We start from the raw sequence: 18,982 nt of genomic DNA on the forward strand, positions 1-18,982 counted from the left end.
CTCTCTTATACACAGAATCACACAGGCACACACCATAAGGCAATTAACATAACCTGGAACATGATGTTCCAGAAAATTCATCATGGACATTGAAAAAAAAACCTGCACATGCATGCATACATAAACCATGGACACACACACACACACAGAATACACATGAATCAATGAAAAGAACACGTGTGGGTAATAGCTGCTCTCTGATTTGGTTTTAGTAAAGGCTGAGCAGTAACCCATGATCAATATTGATTGATTTATTGATAAGTTATAATTCATTGAGTAGTAAGGTGCGAGTGGGAAGGTGTGGTGGTGTGTGTTGTGTGTGTGTGTGTGGTTGTGTGTGTGGTGTGTGCTTGTGTCGTGTGTGTGTGTGGTGTGTGTGTGTGTGTGTGTGTGTGGGTACTCTCAATGTCTACATGTGTATGTGCATTTGTCAGAGTATGTGGCAGTGTGTGTGGCCTACGTGACGTGCGCACGCGCGTGTGTGTGTGTGTGGTAGGTCAGGAGCCGAAAGCAGGAAGGCCAAACAGCTCTGGCTTGAAGTCCTCCAGGCTGCGCAGGACCAGCGTTGCCTTCTGGGTAAGGGCAGTCTCCCTACGCTCGTCGGGTACCATGACGACCTGCATCCTCGGCTGCCACGCCCGCCGCCACCCCGTTCACAGCATCCTCAAACACCAGCACTAGAAGCAACACACACACACACACACACACACACACACACACATTAGTATTACAACAACACACAACACAACAACCATCATCAAGAACACACACACACACACACACACACACACACACACACCCACACCCACACACACACACAGATTAGCATTACAACAACACACACACACACACACAACCACATCAAGACACACACACATACACGCACACGCACACACACAGATTAGCATACAACACAGACACACACACACAAACACACACAATCATTACAACAACAACACACACCACACACACACCACACATACACACATTAGCATTACAACAACAACTCCCACACAAAGATTAGCATTACAAGAACAGCCCAAACAACAACACCCACATGCACACTCACACCACGTACATACAAGGCTAGCGCAAGGTGAAATACAGACATGGTCAACAGAGAAGACATATAAACACAACACTACACACGACATACACCACACACGCACATACACACACACCAACACACACACACGCGTAAAATACAAACTACAAACACTTAAAACTCACACAAATCCATCTTGCCACATACAGTTCAAAGAATTACAAATATATAAAATGAACACCGAAAGGCAAACAACACACAACACCTTCAAAATACTTTCATCACAAACTCGCCAAGAGAACCAATGGTAACGCTTTCTTTTATGGTAGTGATCACTATGTACCTTCTGGGTAACAACAAGGTAACAGAGAGAATGTTACATGGTATCTAACAGGTCAAAAGGAGGGTAATCACAAGTAAATACTATGTAACAAGGCTCGACATTGGCACCTGCCAACCGGCTGTGGGTTAGTAACAATTTCAGTCTCACTAGCCACAGGTAATTTATTCCTTGGTGTGACAAATCACAGTAGTTGCATCAATTTTTGTATTTAATTGCAAGAATATTCTAAAGGAAAATCAATCTCTGGCTAGCAGAAAGTCTAAATGGCTAGTGACTCTAGAAATCCACTAGCCACAATGGTTGGTGAACAGAAAAGTTAACGTCAAGCCCTGCTATGTAATCAATACAATATCTCATGTCATATTTTTCTGGTAGTAGAGGTAAAAGAGAGAAGTTACCCATTACCCTGTAACGCTGTTGTTGCCCAGAAAATACTCAGTATTTTTTTTTGGTACTGCGTGGTAATACATGGTAATACTTTGTATTTACCCCTTTCTTGCCCGTTAAATACCATATAACTTCTCTCAGCTACCCTGTTGTTACCCAGAAAGTACACAGTAATTATGTACAGTGCACCATACCGTAAAAGAAAGAGATTACGGATGATTATTAAAAATTATAGATATATAATATATATATAATAGATAGAGAGAGAGAAAGAAAAAAAGTTTGTGTCTGGGGTTATTTAAAAAGGTGCTAATCATATCGAAAGTTGCAAACTTGAGGTGAGAGAGAGGATCCAAGGCACTCTGATAGCCCTGAAGAAGGTCGCACGCAACTGAAATGCTCCATGTCTAAATAAAGGAACTTTAAACCCCTTAGCACAGAGTCTATGTTAATAACCTTATTGTCACCAAAATTGTAATGGCTATGTCTTAATCTGTTACTTAAGGCTCTCTGTACTGTCCTAGCAATGCTGTTATGATGTAATTGAGTATATTCAGCCATTAATGACTAAGCCTGCTGGCAACCCCATCTGCAGTAAGAGGTTAAACAGACTTCAGAGTACCTCGACCCTCTCTCCTTACATATACAGTATGTACTGTATTATGCGATACCAAACAGGGTTGTTTCTCGAAAGCTTACAACTTAGCCAGGTAGCAACTTGTGTAGTTGCCAATGGGACATTGTATTGCAACCATCAAAGTAGCTAATATACGGTAGCTGTATGATTTCAAGAAATGCACCACAGATGTCCACACCACACTGTGGAGGAGAGAAGAGGAAACTACTTGTGTTGTGTGTTGTGTATTGTGTGTGTGTGTGTGTGTGTATTGTGCGTGCGTGTGTGTATTGTGCGTGCGTGTGTGTATTGTGCGTGCGTGTGTGTGTGTGTGTCTGTGTGGCCAATGTCATTACTTCTCTATCCATTTCTGATACTTTGTGTTTCTCTCTCTCTCTCTTTTTACTTCTCCCTCTCCTTCTCCCTCTCTCCTCTACTGTGCTTTTCTCTACACTCTCCCATGTCTCCACATACAAAGCGAGGGGAGGTCATGACAGAAAAAAAAAAGTTTTTTTTTCCTTGTTTATGTGCTCATTGCTCATTTCTCTCGCACGTCATGGGACACTGGAGTGTGTGATGTGTGTGTGTGTGTGTGTGCGTGCGTGTGTGTTGTGTGTGTTGTGTGTGTGTGTGTGTGTGTGTGTGTGTGTGTGTGTGTGTGGTGTGTGTGTGTGTTTTCAGGAATACTTGACCCATCTGCAGCAGCCAATTGGCTCTCAGTCTGAGGTCAGGTCAACAGCACACAGCGGAACACAGCCACAATAGCAGCGGAAAAGCACTGTGGTGTGTTGTGTGTGTGGGTGCGCGTGTGTGTCTGTGTGTGTGTTACTTGGTTTGCCTTTTGAGATGAGTGAGTGAGTGAGACTGAGGAGTAGTATGGGGAGTGTGTGTGTGTCGTGGTGTGTGTGTGTGTGTCGTGGTGTGTGTGTGTCGTGGTGTGTGTGTGTCGTGGTGTGTGTCGGTGTGTGTGTTGTGTGTGTGTGTGTGTGTGTGCTTGACCTAATGGTACCGTGTGTTTAGAATTTGGTTTGGTGACTCCTGACTATATGAAGGCTTGTTTTGTGTGGGGGCGGTCTTTGACCGGAAAACCAAAAAACCCAAAACCCCCCCCCAAAAACCCCCCCAAAAAAAAAAAATTTTTTTGGGGGGTTTTTGGGGGGGGTTTTTTTTGGGGGGGTTTGGGGGGGGGTTTTTTTGGGTTTTGGGGTTTTTTTTTTGGGGGGGGGGGGTTTTTTTTTTTTTAAAAAAAAAATTTTTTTCCCCCAACCCCCCCCCCCCCCTTTTTTTTAAAAACCTTGGCCCCCCCCCTTTCCTTCCTTGTTTTTCCCCCCCCCCCCCCCAAAAAAAAAAAATTTTTTAACCCAAAAAAAAATTTTTCCTTTTTTTTCCTTTTCCCCCCCCCCCTTTTTTTGGGGTTTTGGGGGGGTTTTTTTTTTTGGGGGGGTTTTTGGGTTTTTTTTGGGGGGGGGGGTTTTTTTTTTTTTAAAAAAAAAAGGGCCCCTTTTCCCCTTTGGGGGAACCCAAAAAAGGGGGGCCCCCCCCACCCCCCTTTTGGGGTTTGGGATTGGGGGGGGCCCCCCCTTTTTTTTTTTTCCCCCCGGGGGGGGGGGGTTTTTGGGGAAATTTTTTTTTTGGGGGGGGGTGGGGGGTTTTTTTTTTTGGGGGGGGGGTTTTTCCCAAACCAAGGGGGGGGGTTTTGGGGGCCCCCTTTGAAATTGGGGGGGTTTTTTGGCCCCCCAAAAACCCCTTTCCCCCAAAACCAAACCAAAACCCAAAAACCCCAAAAAAAAAACCCCCAAACCCCCAAAAAACCCCAAAAACTTTTTTCCCCCCCCCCCCAAAAAAAACCCCAAAAAAAGGGGGGGCCCCGGGGGGGGGGTTTTTTTTTCCCCCCCAAAAAAGGGAAAAAAAAAAAAGGGGGGAAAAAAAAACCCCCGGGGGGGAAAAAACCCCCCCCCCCCAAAAAAAAGGCTCCCCGGGGGCAAAAAAAATAAAAAAAAAAAAAATTTTTTCCCCCAAAAAAAAACCCCCCAAAAAACCCCCCCCCAAAACCCCCCCAAAAAAACCCCGGGGGGGAAAAAAAAAAAACCCCCCCCCCCCCAAAAAAAAAAAAAGGGCCCAAAAAAAAAAAAAAAAAAAAAAAAAAAAAAAAATTTTTTTAAAAAAGGGGTTTTTTTCCCCTTTAAGGGGGGGGGAAAAAAAAAAAAAGGGGGGGGGAAAAAAAAAAGAAAAAAAAAAAAAAGGGGGGGGGGGGGTTTGTTTTTTTTTTTTTGGGGGGGGGGGGGAAAAATAAAAAAAAAGTTTTTTTTTTTTTTTTTTTTTTTTTTTTGGGGGGGGGGGGGGGGGGGGGGGGTTTTTTTTGGGGGTTTTTTGGGGTTGCCCAAAAAAAAAAAAAATTTTTTTTCCCCCCAAAAAAGGGAAAACCCCCCCCAAAAAAAAACCCCCAAAAAACCCCCCAAAAACCCATAAAAAAAAACCCCCCCCAAAAAAAAAAAAAACCCCCCCAAAAAAGGGGGAAAAAAAAAATTTTTGGGGAAAAAACCCCCCCCCCCAAAAACCCCCCCCCAAAAAAAACCCCCAAAACCTCCCCCCCCCACCCCCCAAAAAAGGGGGGCCCCCCGGCCCCAAACCCAAAAAAAAACCCCCCCAAAAAAAAAAAAAAAAAAAAAACCCCCCCCCCCCAAAAAACCCCCCAAAAAAAAAACCCCCCAACACCCCCCCCCCCCAAAAAAAAAAAAAAACCCCCCCCCCAAAAAAAAAAACCACCCCCCCCCCACACAAACCACACAAAAAAACCCCCCCCCCCCAAAAAAAAAAAAACCCCCCCCCCCCCCAAAACCACAACCACACAAAAAGAAAACCCCCCACACACCCACCCACACAACCCCCCCCCCCCAAAAACGGGGAAAAACCCCAAAAAAACCCAAAACCCGACCCACCCCCCCCCCAAAAAAACCCCAAAAAAATAAAACCCCCGGGGAAAAAAATTTTTTTAAAAAAAAAATTTTTGGGGGGGCCCCCCCCAAAACACAAAAACCCCCCCAAAAAAACACCCCCAACACCCCCAAACACACACACACACACACACACAAACACAAAAAAAAAACAAAAAAAACCCCCCCCCCCCCAAAAAACACACACACACACACCCCCCCCCCAAAAAATTTTTTTTTTTTAAAAGTTTTTTTTTTTTTAAAAAAAATTTTGGAAAAAAAAACCCCCAAAAACCAAAAAAGCACCCCCAAAAAAAGGGGAACCCCACCCAGGGGGGCCCCCAAACCCCTAAAAAATTTCCCCCCAAAAAAAATTTTTTTAAAAAAAAAAAAAAATTTTTTAAAAAGGGGGAAAAAAAGGGGAAAAAAAAAATTAAAAATAAAAAAAAAAAAAAATTTTTTTTTAAAAAAATTTAAAAAAAATTTTTTTAAAAAAAAAAAGGGGGTTTTGGGGAAAAAATTTTTTTTAAAAAATTTTTTTAAAAAAATTTTTTTTTAAAAAACCCCCCAAAAAAATAAAATTTTTTCCCTGGGGGGGGAAAATTTCCCCCCTTTTTAAAATTTAAATATACATTTTTTTTTTTTGGGGGGGGGGGGGGGAAAAAACCCCCCCTTTTTTTAAATTTGGGGGGGTTTTTTAAAGGGGTTTCCCTTTTTTAAAAAAGGGTCCCCCCCCCAAAAAATTTTCCCCCACCAAAAATAAACCCAGCTATTTCCAATTCCCAAAAGCCAGGTTGAAGAGGTAATAAAGTGAAATCACCTGTATTGGGAGCACAGACAGAAGGAATATCTAAGCAGGTATGTATTTCAATCGATCCCACCCCCAAAACCCGGCGAGAAATACACCAGCGGCAATCTGAGAGCGAGGCGAAGCGAACTGAAGTAATTGACTTTGTATTGAGTCCCCGGGCGACCAAAGCGATTCTTGGAGACTAGAGCGATTTTGCGCGACGCGCGCGACAGGTGTAGAAGTTGAAAATCTTTTTTCAACTTTCTATGATACCGCGTTTCGGCATACAAGCACGCGACAGCCAATGAACTCGCATAAGGTCAGTGATCCCAACAGCCCAATGGGAATGTTTGGATGCGGGTTGCCTTCTGCCTGTACGGACAATATCCTAGTCCTCCTCATCGCTCGTATCGCTTGCTGCTGCAACTCTGTCGCTTGAATCGAATCCGGCGCCTGGTCTATTTGCGCAGTAACACAGACCTTCAATCTCGGGACAGACCTGATGGTAAACACAGCTATATTTAGCAAAATTGTTGTTTTGGCAACACAATATCAATTCTTGCCGGGTGCCTTGAACCACGCAAGTATCAAGCCAAAAAGATTGCACAGCTGTATGACTGTATATTTGTGTGTTTTCACCTGTGTGCCCAACAATTCATGGATGAAAAAACTGACTAAAGCTGTGGAATGACTAGGCTACAAAGGCAGTCAATACAACTGTTATTGAAAGGAGTGCCATTACTTCTTTTATCCCATCACCTGTGGTAGTAAATTTCAATTTTCTCCATCAGATGAAGTACCTGAGAGGCCCTTGCAATGAACTCCTGAACATGGTGATAACCCAGGACATTCTTAGAAGTTCCACTTAAGTAACAGGGTTTTTGGGGAACACTCTTTTCCCAACATCACATACAGTTGTATTGTATGTACTCTATTGTACTACTGCAGGGGATTTTCTTGAAAAGAAACAAGTCATTCCTAGGAGCATTCACAAGCTTGAGTACAGATGTTCCATATTAAACAGCCACCTGTACAAATCCTTTAGGCGCACAAAAGGTGAAACCCACAAAAGTCATACAGCATCGCAATCTCTTTGCTTGATACTAGGCCAGTGGTCAGCTGGTTCATTATATTATTTGGAATAATGTGGCCACTGGACTTCAGCTTTGGAATCCTGGTTGCCCATCACTATCACCAATTTGTTTTGTATTTTCAGGGCCTGGTGACCCCGTAGAATTAATTCTAAAAATTTCAACAACACATTTTACACAGAGTGATTATACTGTGCATAGAACATTTTTATCACAGCACGAGGCAATATGTTTTTATTGGGTATCTTGATGCACCAAATTGTCCATTTCTATTCAGGACTGGACTGGGGGATAAAAGGGGGCCCAGGGCAACTTTTTGGTTTTAAGGGGGCCCCCCCTCATTATTGTAATTAGTGCAGGAGAACTGACTCACCGGAGGGCCCCCGCACCCTCGTGGGGGTTTTTCAGTAGATGTAAAAAAAAGGGGGGGGGGGGGGCAACGAGGTGCAGAGCCCACCGGAAAATGCCGCCCGCTATGTACCCCCCAGATGGCCCGTCCAACCCCTGTTTCTTATCCAAGATTTTGGACTATCATCATTATTTTCTATTTCATGGGGCTGGTGCCCCCCCGATTAGAACTTCATCCCAAATTTTGAAAAACATTTTACGCTGTGTGTTTTTACCAGGTGTAGAACATATTTTACATTGGGCCCAAGGCAATATTTTTTTTCATAGGGGGCTTTGATGCAAACCCCATACGCAGCAACCCCCCGCAACGTGCGATTGATGTAATAATGACACAGGTTCCTGCCCGTCACCGGTCCCTTCTCATGTGCGCTCTTTACAACACCCGCCGCCCCAAATGCTGTACTAACATGCATACAAAGAACATAAGACACGCATGTACATTTAAGACATCACACACACACACACACCACACACCACACACACACACACACACACACACACACAACCCACACCACACACACACACACCCACACACAACACAACACAAAACACCCCACAAAACACACACACACCAACGATGAAACTGCTTGCATGCCTTCATGCGGATGAATACCTTGGGTTTGAGAAATCTATATGCATGCCCGCGCCACACCACGCAAAATACAAACAATGTTGACCGGACCTCCCTGCATGAACACAGACACTACGGGCACATAGGCTGATAGTTCTTGGACACACGGGTACACAGGGGACACACAAGCACGTGACACACCAGATAGTTTCTGGTTTATGGTTTTTTTTTTTATTTATATTTTTGGGTCCTTACGGGGGTCTCTCCCAAAGACATACGGAACCCAGATGAGACAGCCTGAGTGCGCACAACGAAATACACACACACAACACACGCACACATAAAAAAATCACAATTTCCTTACTCCCATACACAGAGAGAGAGAGAGACAGAGAGAGAGAAGAGAAGAGAGGAGAGAGAGAGAGAGAGAGAGAGAGAGAGAGAGAGAGAGAAAAGAGAGAGAGAGAAACCTGGACACACACCTCCACTCACAAAACAAAGTTGAACACAACACCACACACACCCACACACACCACACACTACACACACCACACACACCACACACCACAAACACACACACTCACACACACCAAACACACACTCAACACACACCACACACCACACACAACACACCAAACAAAGAGAGGTGTGCTTTTAAGTTTCTGGTTTATGGTCGTTGCTGCTGACCAGTAAATGTTTAATGCTGAGGGTTATCTGTACTGTCCTCCAGCCACATCACACACACACACACGCAAACATACACACACACACACACACACACACTGTCAAACAATGAGGGCAGGCACAAAACAGGACACACCACAAACCACATTTCATCAAGCACACACACACACACACACAACACACACACACACACACACTCACACACACACCACTCACACCACACACACACATCCCACACACACACCACCACACACAACCACACACACACACACACAAACACACTACGCCACACACCAACACGCACACACACACTCGTTCTGCATGAACTATATCCACATACATGCATGGAAACAAAGGACATACACATGGACACAATGGGGGTCATATTCACATCAGACATCATACACTTTGGACCGAATCGCATTTTTAATTAACAACTCATCCTCCAGTCCAACAGTGGTGCCCATGGAGCTCCATGATAGCCATCCAGGAGCCTCTGAGGTGCCCACCAAGGATGTTAATAACACAGTCATCGACTACAAAGAATTTTAGTCACGTGTCCATCCTTTTCTTAATTTCAAATATGAGATGATGTCGTTATACAACCAATGAAGAATATTTCCTTGTAACAATGGAAAAGCCCCCCAAAATAATCATTCAATCTATTGTGATTTGGGAAATGTATGTCAAGACACATCAGTAGAAGGATTTAGACAACAAAAGTACCCCTCGTGGTAGCTCTCAGTAAGCCCTCGGGTAGCCCCTTGGTATCCCTTGATGAAGCCCTCCTGTGTTTTTATTAATTTAAATCCCAGAAAGTTTGGCCCCAGACTTGGAATTATTATTTGGCCTTTATTAGTGGCCATGGGTAGAAGCCCGAGCCGTAAATGCCTTTGCACGAATCTGGCACATACCATTAGAGAAACAGTCTAATGAAAGTTTTAATTAAGAGGGTAGGACACTATACACCCATCTTTGATTTTGTAAATCACGTTATGTCACAAAATCATTTTGAAATAAAATTCTGAAATTAAAAAAAAAAAATCAATGAACTCGTGCATGAATCCCATGCATTCATGAATGGACAGCAAGCAGGCACTAAATGTACAGAGAGAGAGAGAGAGAGAGAGAGAGAGAGAGAGAGAGGAGAGAGAGAGAGAGAGAGAGAGAGAGGAAAAGAGAGGGAAAGAAAAAAGAGAGAGAGCAATATAGAAAATTGAATTTTAAATATCTGAGAGGGGGTTAAGAGAAGTGTTGATGCGTTTGAGTAAGCGTGTAAATGTGTATGTCTGTGTGAGTGCATTTGAGTCTGTGTCTGTCTGTGTGTGTGTTTTACACATGCAAGTTAGTATTTGTACCCGTATCGCAAGTGGATGTGTGTGCCCGCGCAGTTGTGAGAGAGCGAAACAGCATGCATGTGTGAGCGGAGGAGTATGTGTGTGTGCTGTGTGGTGTGTGTGTGTGTGTGTGTGTGTGTGTGTGTGTGTGTGTTGTGTTTGTGTGGTGTGTGTGTGTTGTGTGAGACATGAGAGATAGAGATAGAAGATAGAAAGAGAGGAAGAGAGAAGAGATACTGTGTGTGTGTGTGTGGTGTGTGTGTGTGTGTGTGTGGTGTGTGTGTGTGTGTGTGTGTGTGTGGGGGTGGACTGAGGACGGTGTGTGTGTGTGTGTGTGTGTGTAGCGAACTTACAAAGTACGTAAGAGTGTGTGTGTGTACCAGTGTGCATGTGTTGACTGAGAGTCTGTTTCTTAATGAGAGAGAGAGAGAGAAGAAGAGAAGAGAAGAGAAGAGAGAGTGTCGAGAGAGAGAATAGAGATAGAGGAGAGAGGGAGAGAAGAGAGAGATTGTCTTGCTTGGGCCCTTTTTTTTTTTTTTATTGTTTTTTCGTAGCATGTGTGGTGCGCACGTGTGTGCGCGCACGTGTGGTGTGTGTGTGTGTGTGTGTGTGTGTGTGTGTGTGTGTGTGTGTGTGTGTGTGTGTGTGTGTGTGTATGTGTGCGTGTGCGTGATATGGGGATTGGAATCCAGTAGTAGTGGCCTGGTCAGCAGAAACGCTTGTTTTTATTGATGGCAGCAGAGAGCGACTTAAGAGGTCTGTGTTTGTTTGATAAAGGACAAGTATAGAGTTTAAATAACTCTTTTTAAAGACACACACAGCAGCCCAGTGTGTGTGTGTGTGTGTGTGTGTGTGTGTGTGTGTGTGTGTGTGTGTGTGTGGTGTGTGTGTGTGTGTGTTTCTTCAAAAAACAGTATACAACAGCAGAAAAAAGATACAATAGAAGCACTAAGAGAGAGAGAGAGAGAGAGAGAGAGAGAGAGAGAGAGAGTGTGTGTGTGTGTGTGTGTGTGTGTAGAGAGAGCCGACACTAGGCAAAGGCGGCCGCCTAGGGCACCAAAAGTCTTGAAGTCCCACAGTCACACAGAATCTGAATGTCAAGCATAAATAAAATATCAAACTTGACAAAAGTTATTCATGGGCACTCAGTACAGTATACATTACCAAAAGTATTCGCTATCCTGCCTTGACCCATATATGAACCTAACTGCCAGGCCATTCCTAACCCAGTAGGTACTAGGATCAGTTGAGCTTGATCAGATGTGTGAAGTAATGCGTTTTTTCTATGTATTTTTGGGGGCTTTTTTGAGCCTTTATTTTGTAGGGTTTTTTTTTTCCTGACAGGACAGTGGAGGATAGACAGGAAGCGTGTTGGGAGAGAGAGACGGGGGAAGGCTCGGCAAAGGACCCGGCCCGAAATCATACCCGGTTTGGCCGCGTATTAGACGAGTGCCCTACCGTTGGTGCCACGGTAGGGCCGTGTGAAGTAATGTTTCACAGTGCCAATTTCTAGATTAGGGGTCGACCGATACAGGTTTTTTAATGGCCAATGCGATACTGATTTTTTAAAAATCACCCTTGGCCGATACCCCAGATTTCCCGAACCCCGATATTTTGGGCCGATATGGGTTAAAAAAAAAGGTTAAAAAATGACAAATATTCCAGGTCTCAAGTTAAAAATAAACATTCCTTTAACATGATCAAATTCAGGTAGAACTTGTAACATTCAACACCCACTCGAACAATCAAGTAATGTCTAACAATCAAGTAATAAAAAAATAAAGTATCTTGGTGCTTTTAAAAAAACCTGAATGACATAAAATGATAAATATTGCGTATCGGCCAAAACCACACGCGTATCGGCCGATACCGATACACTTAAAATATGCAAATATCGCCCGTATATATATCGGTGGTATCCTTATTCTAGATGCCCAAAAAGGAAAAGTGGAGGTCCGCCTAGGACGCCCAAATGAAAGTGGAAAGTGAAAGCCCACCAGGGGAAAAGCTCTCATTACCCTTGTGACACAGCACTCCACAGTACGCAGTGGCTCACTGCACAACAACGAAATTGCCTTTTGTGTCCTCACCTGTTTCCAAGAGGCATCCAAAAACAACACCCCAAAGGGAAGTGGGGCGGCAGGAGGGTACCCCCCCCAATGCTCAGGGTACCTCAGTCTAGTCATGGAGGGCGATGGGGGAAAGCACTGGTTAATTACTCCTCTCACTAAAATGGAGGGTCGAGAATCAAACTGGCAACCTTTGGCCTTACAAGCCTGATACCCTAACTGCTTACCCATGACTGCCCAATTGACTAGAACCGGCCCTCGTTGTGTGTGTGTGTGTGTGTGTGTGTGTGTGTGTGACGGTGTGTGGTGGTGTGTGTGTGTGTGTGTGTGTGTGTGTGAGACGGTGTGTGTGTGTGTGTGTGTGTGTGTGTGTGTGTGTGTGTGTGTGTATTGGGAAATTAGACAGAGAATGTGTGTGTGCAAAAAAGATAATGATGGCACTGCTATGAATCTCCTATTCCAAAGAATATTCCTCAACTTGGACTTTCCTGATTCCATTCAATGCAGAGATGTTCAACACGCACACACCAGGCTCTCACACTCACCATCAACACTTTCATTTTACCGTCATTCATTCAGCTTAAAAAACACACACAAGCACATAAGCACACGCACACAAATGTAGTTAGTGGTCAGTTTCACCAGTTTTCAGTTTCATTGCATGGAAGCTTGCATGACTACACTGAACAGCAACTGATGCCAAAACTCTGTGTATGTGCTTGTGTGTGTGTGTGTGTGTGTGTGTGTGTGTGTGTGTGTGTGTGTGTGTGGATATGCGTGTGTGACTGTGTTTTGGTAGCTGCAACTGGCNCTGGACTGATTAAAGCAGAATCTTGATGCCGAGGACTAGTAAGAGTACAGACGAAAAACATTGAACCAGCGTGTACAGCAGACACACGCGTGCAGACACACACACACACACACACACGCACACGCACAAAGAAAACAAACCCTAAACAAAAATGTGCCATCACGACATAGTGTGCTCTAGACCAGTGGTTCCCAACCTTTTTTGACTTGCGTACCCCCTAAGCGTTTTTGTTGTACCATGAGTACCCCCCATCTCATGCTCTGTATGTGGGTCATTTCACGTGAAATCAGACGCTTTGGGACCCGACCGATCCGGATTTCAATCATACTTGGTGTGCCTTTTTAGTAGCAAGGTAGCACCCCAGAACTGCATTGGTTTGAATCTGACACTAATATTAAGGGAGAAACAGACTAGGAAAGGTTCACATTTTAGGGTAGGACACTATACATTCAGCCTTGAATATATCAGTCAGTGTTAGTCACAAAAAGATGCCTGTGGTATTGTTTGAAAGCTCTTTTCTGGCTCTACATATTACACAATCAGCTTGGAATACAATAACTCTCAGAATATGAATTATGATAAATTGAAAAATTAAAAATTGAATATCTAAAAAAACTATATTTTAAAATGGCCAGTTCCTTGTCCAAACGTAGCCGGCAATGTCATTAGCAACACCTCAAATGCTGGTGTTCGGTTCTTTATTCATTTCAGAGAGAATTTGACTCACAAATATGGCATCATACAGACCACTTACTAATAATATGGTAATACCATAGTAGCATCACATGACAAAATAAAAACAAAACAAAAATGGTCAGTTTCCATGGTCCCAGGTTTCAGAAACTAAGGCAGATGTCCATTTATACACACACCAAATGATGATATGTGAATGAACATTCCTTCTCTGTGTACCTGTGTCATCTTCCCTTTACCGTACTTTAAAGAGATAATCAATGGCTACACTCTCATTTTGTACTCTAGGCCTACCAGAGCATTTGAAGCAGCAGCTGTGTCTTTTGTATGTATAAGTACGTCCCGTTGCAGTTAGGTTCCACTACCAGAAGCACATCCTGATGATCCATGACAAGTCTATCTGGTCTGAAGGGAAAAGTGAAGGATGGAGATGGTCCATGAGGATGCAGGAAGTTCAGTTTCACCTCTCCAGTGCTCAGCATACATTCCTCAACACATGCTAGCCACCAGTTGCCATCATATACAGCTACAACATACCCTTTGATGCTTGAAAATGTAACACATTCCTTTACTGAGCTCACTCTTTCAACTCCTTCTCTGAATGCGGAAAATGGCCTAATGTCCATTGACAATGGGCAGAAGCTGTGTAGTTTTTGAGTACCTGGAATAGTTCTTACAGATTCAAACCTCTTCAACAGGTTCTCAGCTTCATGATGGTGCATCTCTCTCAAGAACATCCATTGCCAGTTTGCCACAACAGAGATGTACCATCATGAAGCTGAGAAACCTGTTGAAAAGGTTGGAATCTGCAAGAACTATGCCAGGTACTCAAAACTACACAGCTTCTGCCCATTGTCAATGGGCACAGTGGAAGTTAGGCCATTTCAGCATTCAGAGAAGGCAGAGTTGAAAGAATGAGCTCAGTAAAGGAATGTGTAACATTTTCAAGCATCAAAGGGTATGTTGTAGCTGTATATGATGGCAACTGGTGGCTAGCATGTGTTGAGGAATGTATGCCGAGCACTGGAGAGGTGAAACTGAACTTCCTGCATCCTCATGGACCATCTCCATCCTTCACTTTTCCCTTCAGACCAGATAGACTTGTCATGGATCATCAGGATGTGCTTCTGGTAGTGGAACCTGTAACTGCAACGGGACGTACTTATACATTATCTACAAAAGACACAGCTGCTGCTTCAAATGCACTGGTAGAGTACAAAATGAGAGTGTAGCCATTGATTATCTCTTTAAAGTACGGTAAAGGGAAGATGACACAGGTACACAGAGAAGGAATGTTCAAACTAGAGGTGCTCCGATCACCATTTTTTGGCCCGATCACCGATACCGATCACCAAAAATCTTTATCTGCCGATTACCGATCATTGCCGATCACAAAAATGATTTCCTATTTTTTAATAGCCTATTAATTATCCTTATTGAATACCATTTCTGCCCATAAACCAATCAATCTTAATTTGCATATGTCTATTATTAGGCTATTATTATTATTATTATTATTATTATTATTATTATTATTATCTTTCAGACTAGTGTTGGTAATATAGTCTACAGTATTAATCAATGTATAAGTTATTGCATAGAATAACTAAACTATTTAAGATTGAATTGAAACTGAAACATTACATCAAATAGTCTTTCACATACGAGAAAAAACAACCTGTCGCTTTAAATAGGCAGCCTCGTGAGGAGAGCCCCTCCCCTCTCTGTCACCGTCCACAGCTGCAGCGCTCCACTAACCGTTCTGAATCTCTCTCTCAAGTATTTAAACCACATCTGTCGCCGTTTGGTGTTTCAGCGACTGACTGCCAATTACAACTTTGAAAAACATAATTGACTGTTTGTGCTGACAACGTGAAGTTGTCGCGTGCTGACCGAGGCAACTACACAGGTTTATAACGTGGCTCACTGGCGAGTACTTCAATCGCGAAATTACATTGTCAGTAAACGGGCGCATGGATCGGAAAATCAGATCATTGTTGATGCTATGGTTATGAATGGTGGAAATGAAGGGGGGGATGGCTAAAAGGTTATAGACAGGCAAAGATGCCTTCTTTTGGTGCAGTTGCAGCTGTGCAGAGCAGCGCCTACATGCAGCGCCAGGTGTAGAACTAAAGTCAAATGGTTGCATGAGGAAATTTAATATCTCTCGATCGGGTTTTTTTGATCGGCATGTTTTTCCGATCACCCGATCAGGCTATTTTTGGCCATTATCGGCCGGTCATGATCGGCAGCCGAGCAATCGGAGCACCTCTAGTTCAAACATTCACATATCATCATTTGGTGTGTATAAATGGACATCTGCCTTAGTTTTCTGAAAACCTGGACCATGGAAACTGGGCCATTTTTTGTTTTGTTTTTGTTTTGTCATGTGATGCTAACTATGGTATTACCATATTATTACCAAGTGGTCTGTATGATGCCATATTTGTGAGTCAAATTCTCTCTGAAATGAATAAAGAACCGAACACCCACATTTGAGGTGTTGCTAATGACATTGCCGGCTACGTTTGGACAGGGACTGGCCATTTTAAAATATAGTTATTTAGAATATATTCAATTTTAATTTTTCAATTTATCATAATTCATATTCTGATAGTTGTTGTATTCCAAGCTGATTGTGTAATATGTAGAGCCAGAAAAGAGCTTTCAAATAACACCACAGGCATCTTTTTGTGACTAACACTGACTGATATATTCAAGGCCGAATGTATAGTGTCCTACCCTCACATGTGAACTTTTCAAGTCAAGTTTATTGTCAATTTCTTTACATGCACTGGTCATACAAAGAATTTGAAATTGCGTTTCTTGCTCTCCCATGCAGACATAGACTAATCTAGGTAAGGACATAGATAGACAGTATAGACATAGACAGTACTCATACATGGACATAAGACAGTATGGACGTAGACATTGCTCATACAGACATTTTAAAGTGCAAGACTGGACAACAGAAGACTTGTAGAGAACATACATTAAGAGGAGGTATTTTGTTGTTCTTTTTCTAAAAGTCCTTTATAGCGTTCTGACATAGTAATAGTAGCATTTGAAGAAATAAATAATTAAAAAGGTTTTTATTTAAATACACCAGCAGCAGTATGTGTGTGTGTGTGTGTGTTTTTGTTGTTTTTGTGTGCGTCGTGTGTGTGGTGTGTGTGTTGGTGTGTGTGTGTGTGTGTGTGTGTGTGTGTGTGTGTGTGTGTTTAGTGCAGGTAGAAAGTGCGGTGTGCGTCTGTGTATGTGTACCTGTGTGTGTGTGTGTGTGTATGTGTGTGTGTGTATGTGTGTGAGTATGAGTTGTGTGTCAGTGTGTGTATGTTTGGGTTTAGTGCAGAAAAGTGCAGTGTGCTTGTGTGTGTGTGTGTGTGTTGTGTGTGTGTTGTTGTGTGTGTGTGTGTGTGTGTGTGTGGTGTGTGTGTGGTTGTGTGTGTGTGTGTTGTTGAGTTAGTGCAGGTTGAAAGTTCAGTCACTGGATGTAGTAAGTGCAGGTGGAATGTTCAGTCGCAGATATGGTGGTGGGGATGAGGGGGGGGAAGCGTTGTCAGTGGCCTGGCTGGCTAGAGGCCTGACAGTGAAGGGAGAGTGGGTTGAGTGGTTCAGTATCTTGATTGCTTGATGCATCGTTCTGCTTGCAAGCCTGGTGGTACGGGAATGGAGGCACCTGTACCTCTTTCCAGCGGGCAGGAGACTGAACAGTTTGTGTGTAGGGTGGCTTGTGTCTTTGATGATCATCAGTGCTTTCCGGGTGAGGCGTGCGTGTAAATGTCCCTGCAGGGAGGGTAGTGGTACTCCAATGATCTTCTTCGCTGTGTTCACAACCACGCTGGAGTGTCTTCCTGTTTTTCTTCCGTGCAGCTTCCTCCCCACACTGTGATGCAGCTGGGAACACGACGCTCTCTATGGTTGTCCTCTGTAGAATGCTGTCATTATGGAGGGTGTAGCACTTGCCTTCTTTATTTTGCGCAAGAAGTAGAGACGCTGATGGGCCTTCTTCGCCCCAGTGATGTAGTGTTGGTGGTCCAAGAGAGGTCCGTCGCTGATGTGCACTCCAAGGAACGCTTGGTGCTGCTCACTCTCTCCACAGCATCACCGTCGATGGTCAAGTGGTGGCAGTTGTTTTTTTGGACCCTCTGAAAGTTGACAACAATCTCCTTGGTCTTGTTGACATTCAGCAGGAGGTTGTTGTCTTTGCACCATCTGGCCACAGGTCTACTTCTTCTCTGTTGGGTCTCATCGCCCTTAGTTGATTGAGGCTCCACCAAAAAAGTGTTTGAATCAGTTCCGCAAACTTGCACTAAGATCGGTTAGTGCTCGTGGTTCGTTGTGCAGTCTATGATCAGCGGCGGAGCGTGTGAACAGCTAGGGGGCTGAGTAAACAACCTTCGCGGAGCCCCCGTGCTCAGGGTTCCTGATGGTGCTTGAGGTGTTATTCCCTACCCGTACTGCTTGTCGATGTCTCCTCAGCATCAGGAAGTCCAGCAGCCAGTTTTGCAGAGGGAGTGGCTGAAACCTATTTTGTCCTGTTTTCTGAAGATTTTGTTGTGGATTTTATGGTATTGAATGCTGAGCTTGAAGTCAATGAACAGCATTCTCGACATATGAGTCTTTTATTGTCCCAAGTGGGTGTAGGGCTGGATGGAGGGCAGAGCAGATTGAAAAATCATCCTCCGTGGATCGCTTGCTCGGTATGCGAAAACTGGTAGGGTCCATGGTGGGGGGTAGGTGAGCTTTGATGGGGGGGGGGGGGGGGGGGGGGGGGGGGGGGGGGGGGGGGGGGGGGACAGGCCTAGCCGTTCGAAGCACTTCATGATTATGTGGGCGTCAGTGGCTACCAGGACGTAGTCATTGAAGCATGATGGGGATGATTTCTTCTTCGGCACGGGTATAATGGTAAGCAGCTTTGAAAAGTGATGGGAAGACTGCTTGCTCCAGAGAGATGTTAAAAGATGTCCTAGTGAAGACCATCCCTACAGCTCTTCTGCACTAAATCCTTCACTTCAACACTCACGGGGCCAGGTATGTTGTCTGGGAGGCGCCAGAGCTGCTTTGCGTGGGTTGAATGGTGGCCTGTGTCCCTCTTTCACACTGGCCAGAGACAGGTACAGGGGTTAGATCATGGGGGGGAAAAAAAGAGAGGGGAGTTTCCTGTGGTGATTGCATTTTTGTGCTTCAAAACGTGCAAAGAA

At 43.9% G+C, this 18,982-nt stretch overlaps 1 protein-coding gene across 1 annotated transcript in view; it reads right to left on the bottom strand.

Annotated features, from left to right (window-relative positions):
- Positions 1-497: 497 nt before the first annotated feature.
- The window catches only part of pudp (pseudouridine 5'-phosphatase), a 37,044-nt gene continuing 18,559 nt past the window's right edge, over positions 498-18,982 (bottom strand). Inside the window, 2 exon segments of the mRNA XM_063211888.1 lie at positions 498-626; positions 628-663. Of these exon segments, the coding sequence (XP_063067958.1) occupies positions 498-626; positions 628-663 (165 nt within the window).

Source organism: Engraulis encrasicolus, chromosome 12, assembly GCF_034702125.1.
Source record: "Engraulis encrasicolus isolate BLACKSEA-1 chromosome 12, IST_EnEncr_1.0, whole genome shotgun sequence".
Classification (NCBI taxonomy): domain Eukaryota; kingdom Metazoa; phylum Chordata; class Actinopteri; order Clupeiformes; family Engraulidae; genus Engraulis; species Engraulis encrasicolus.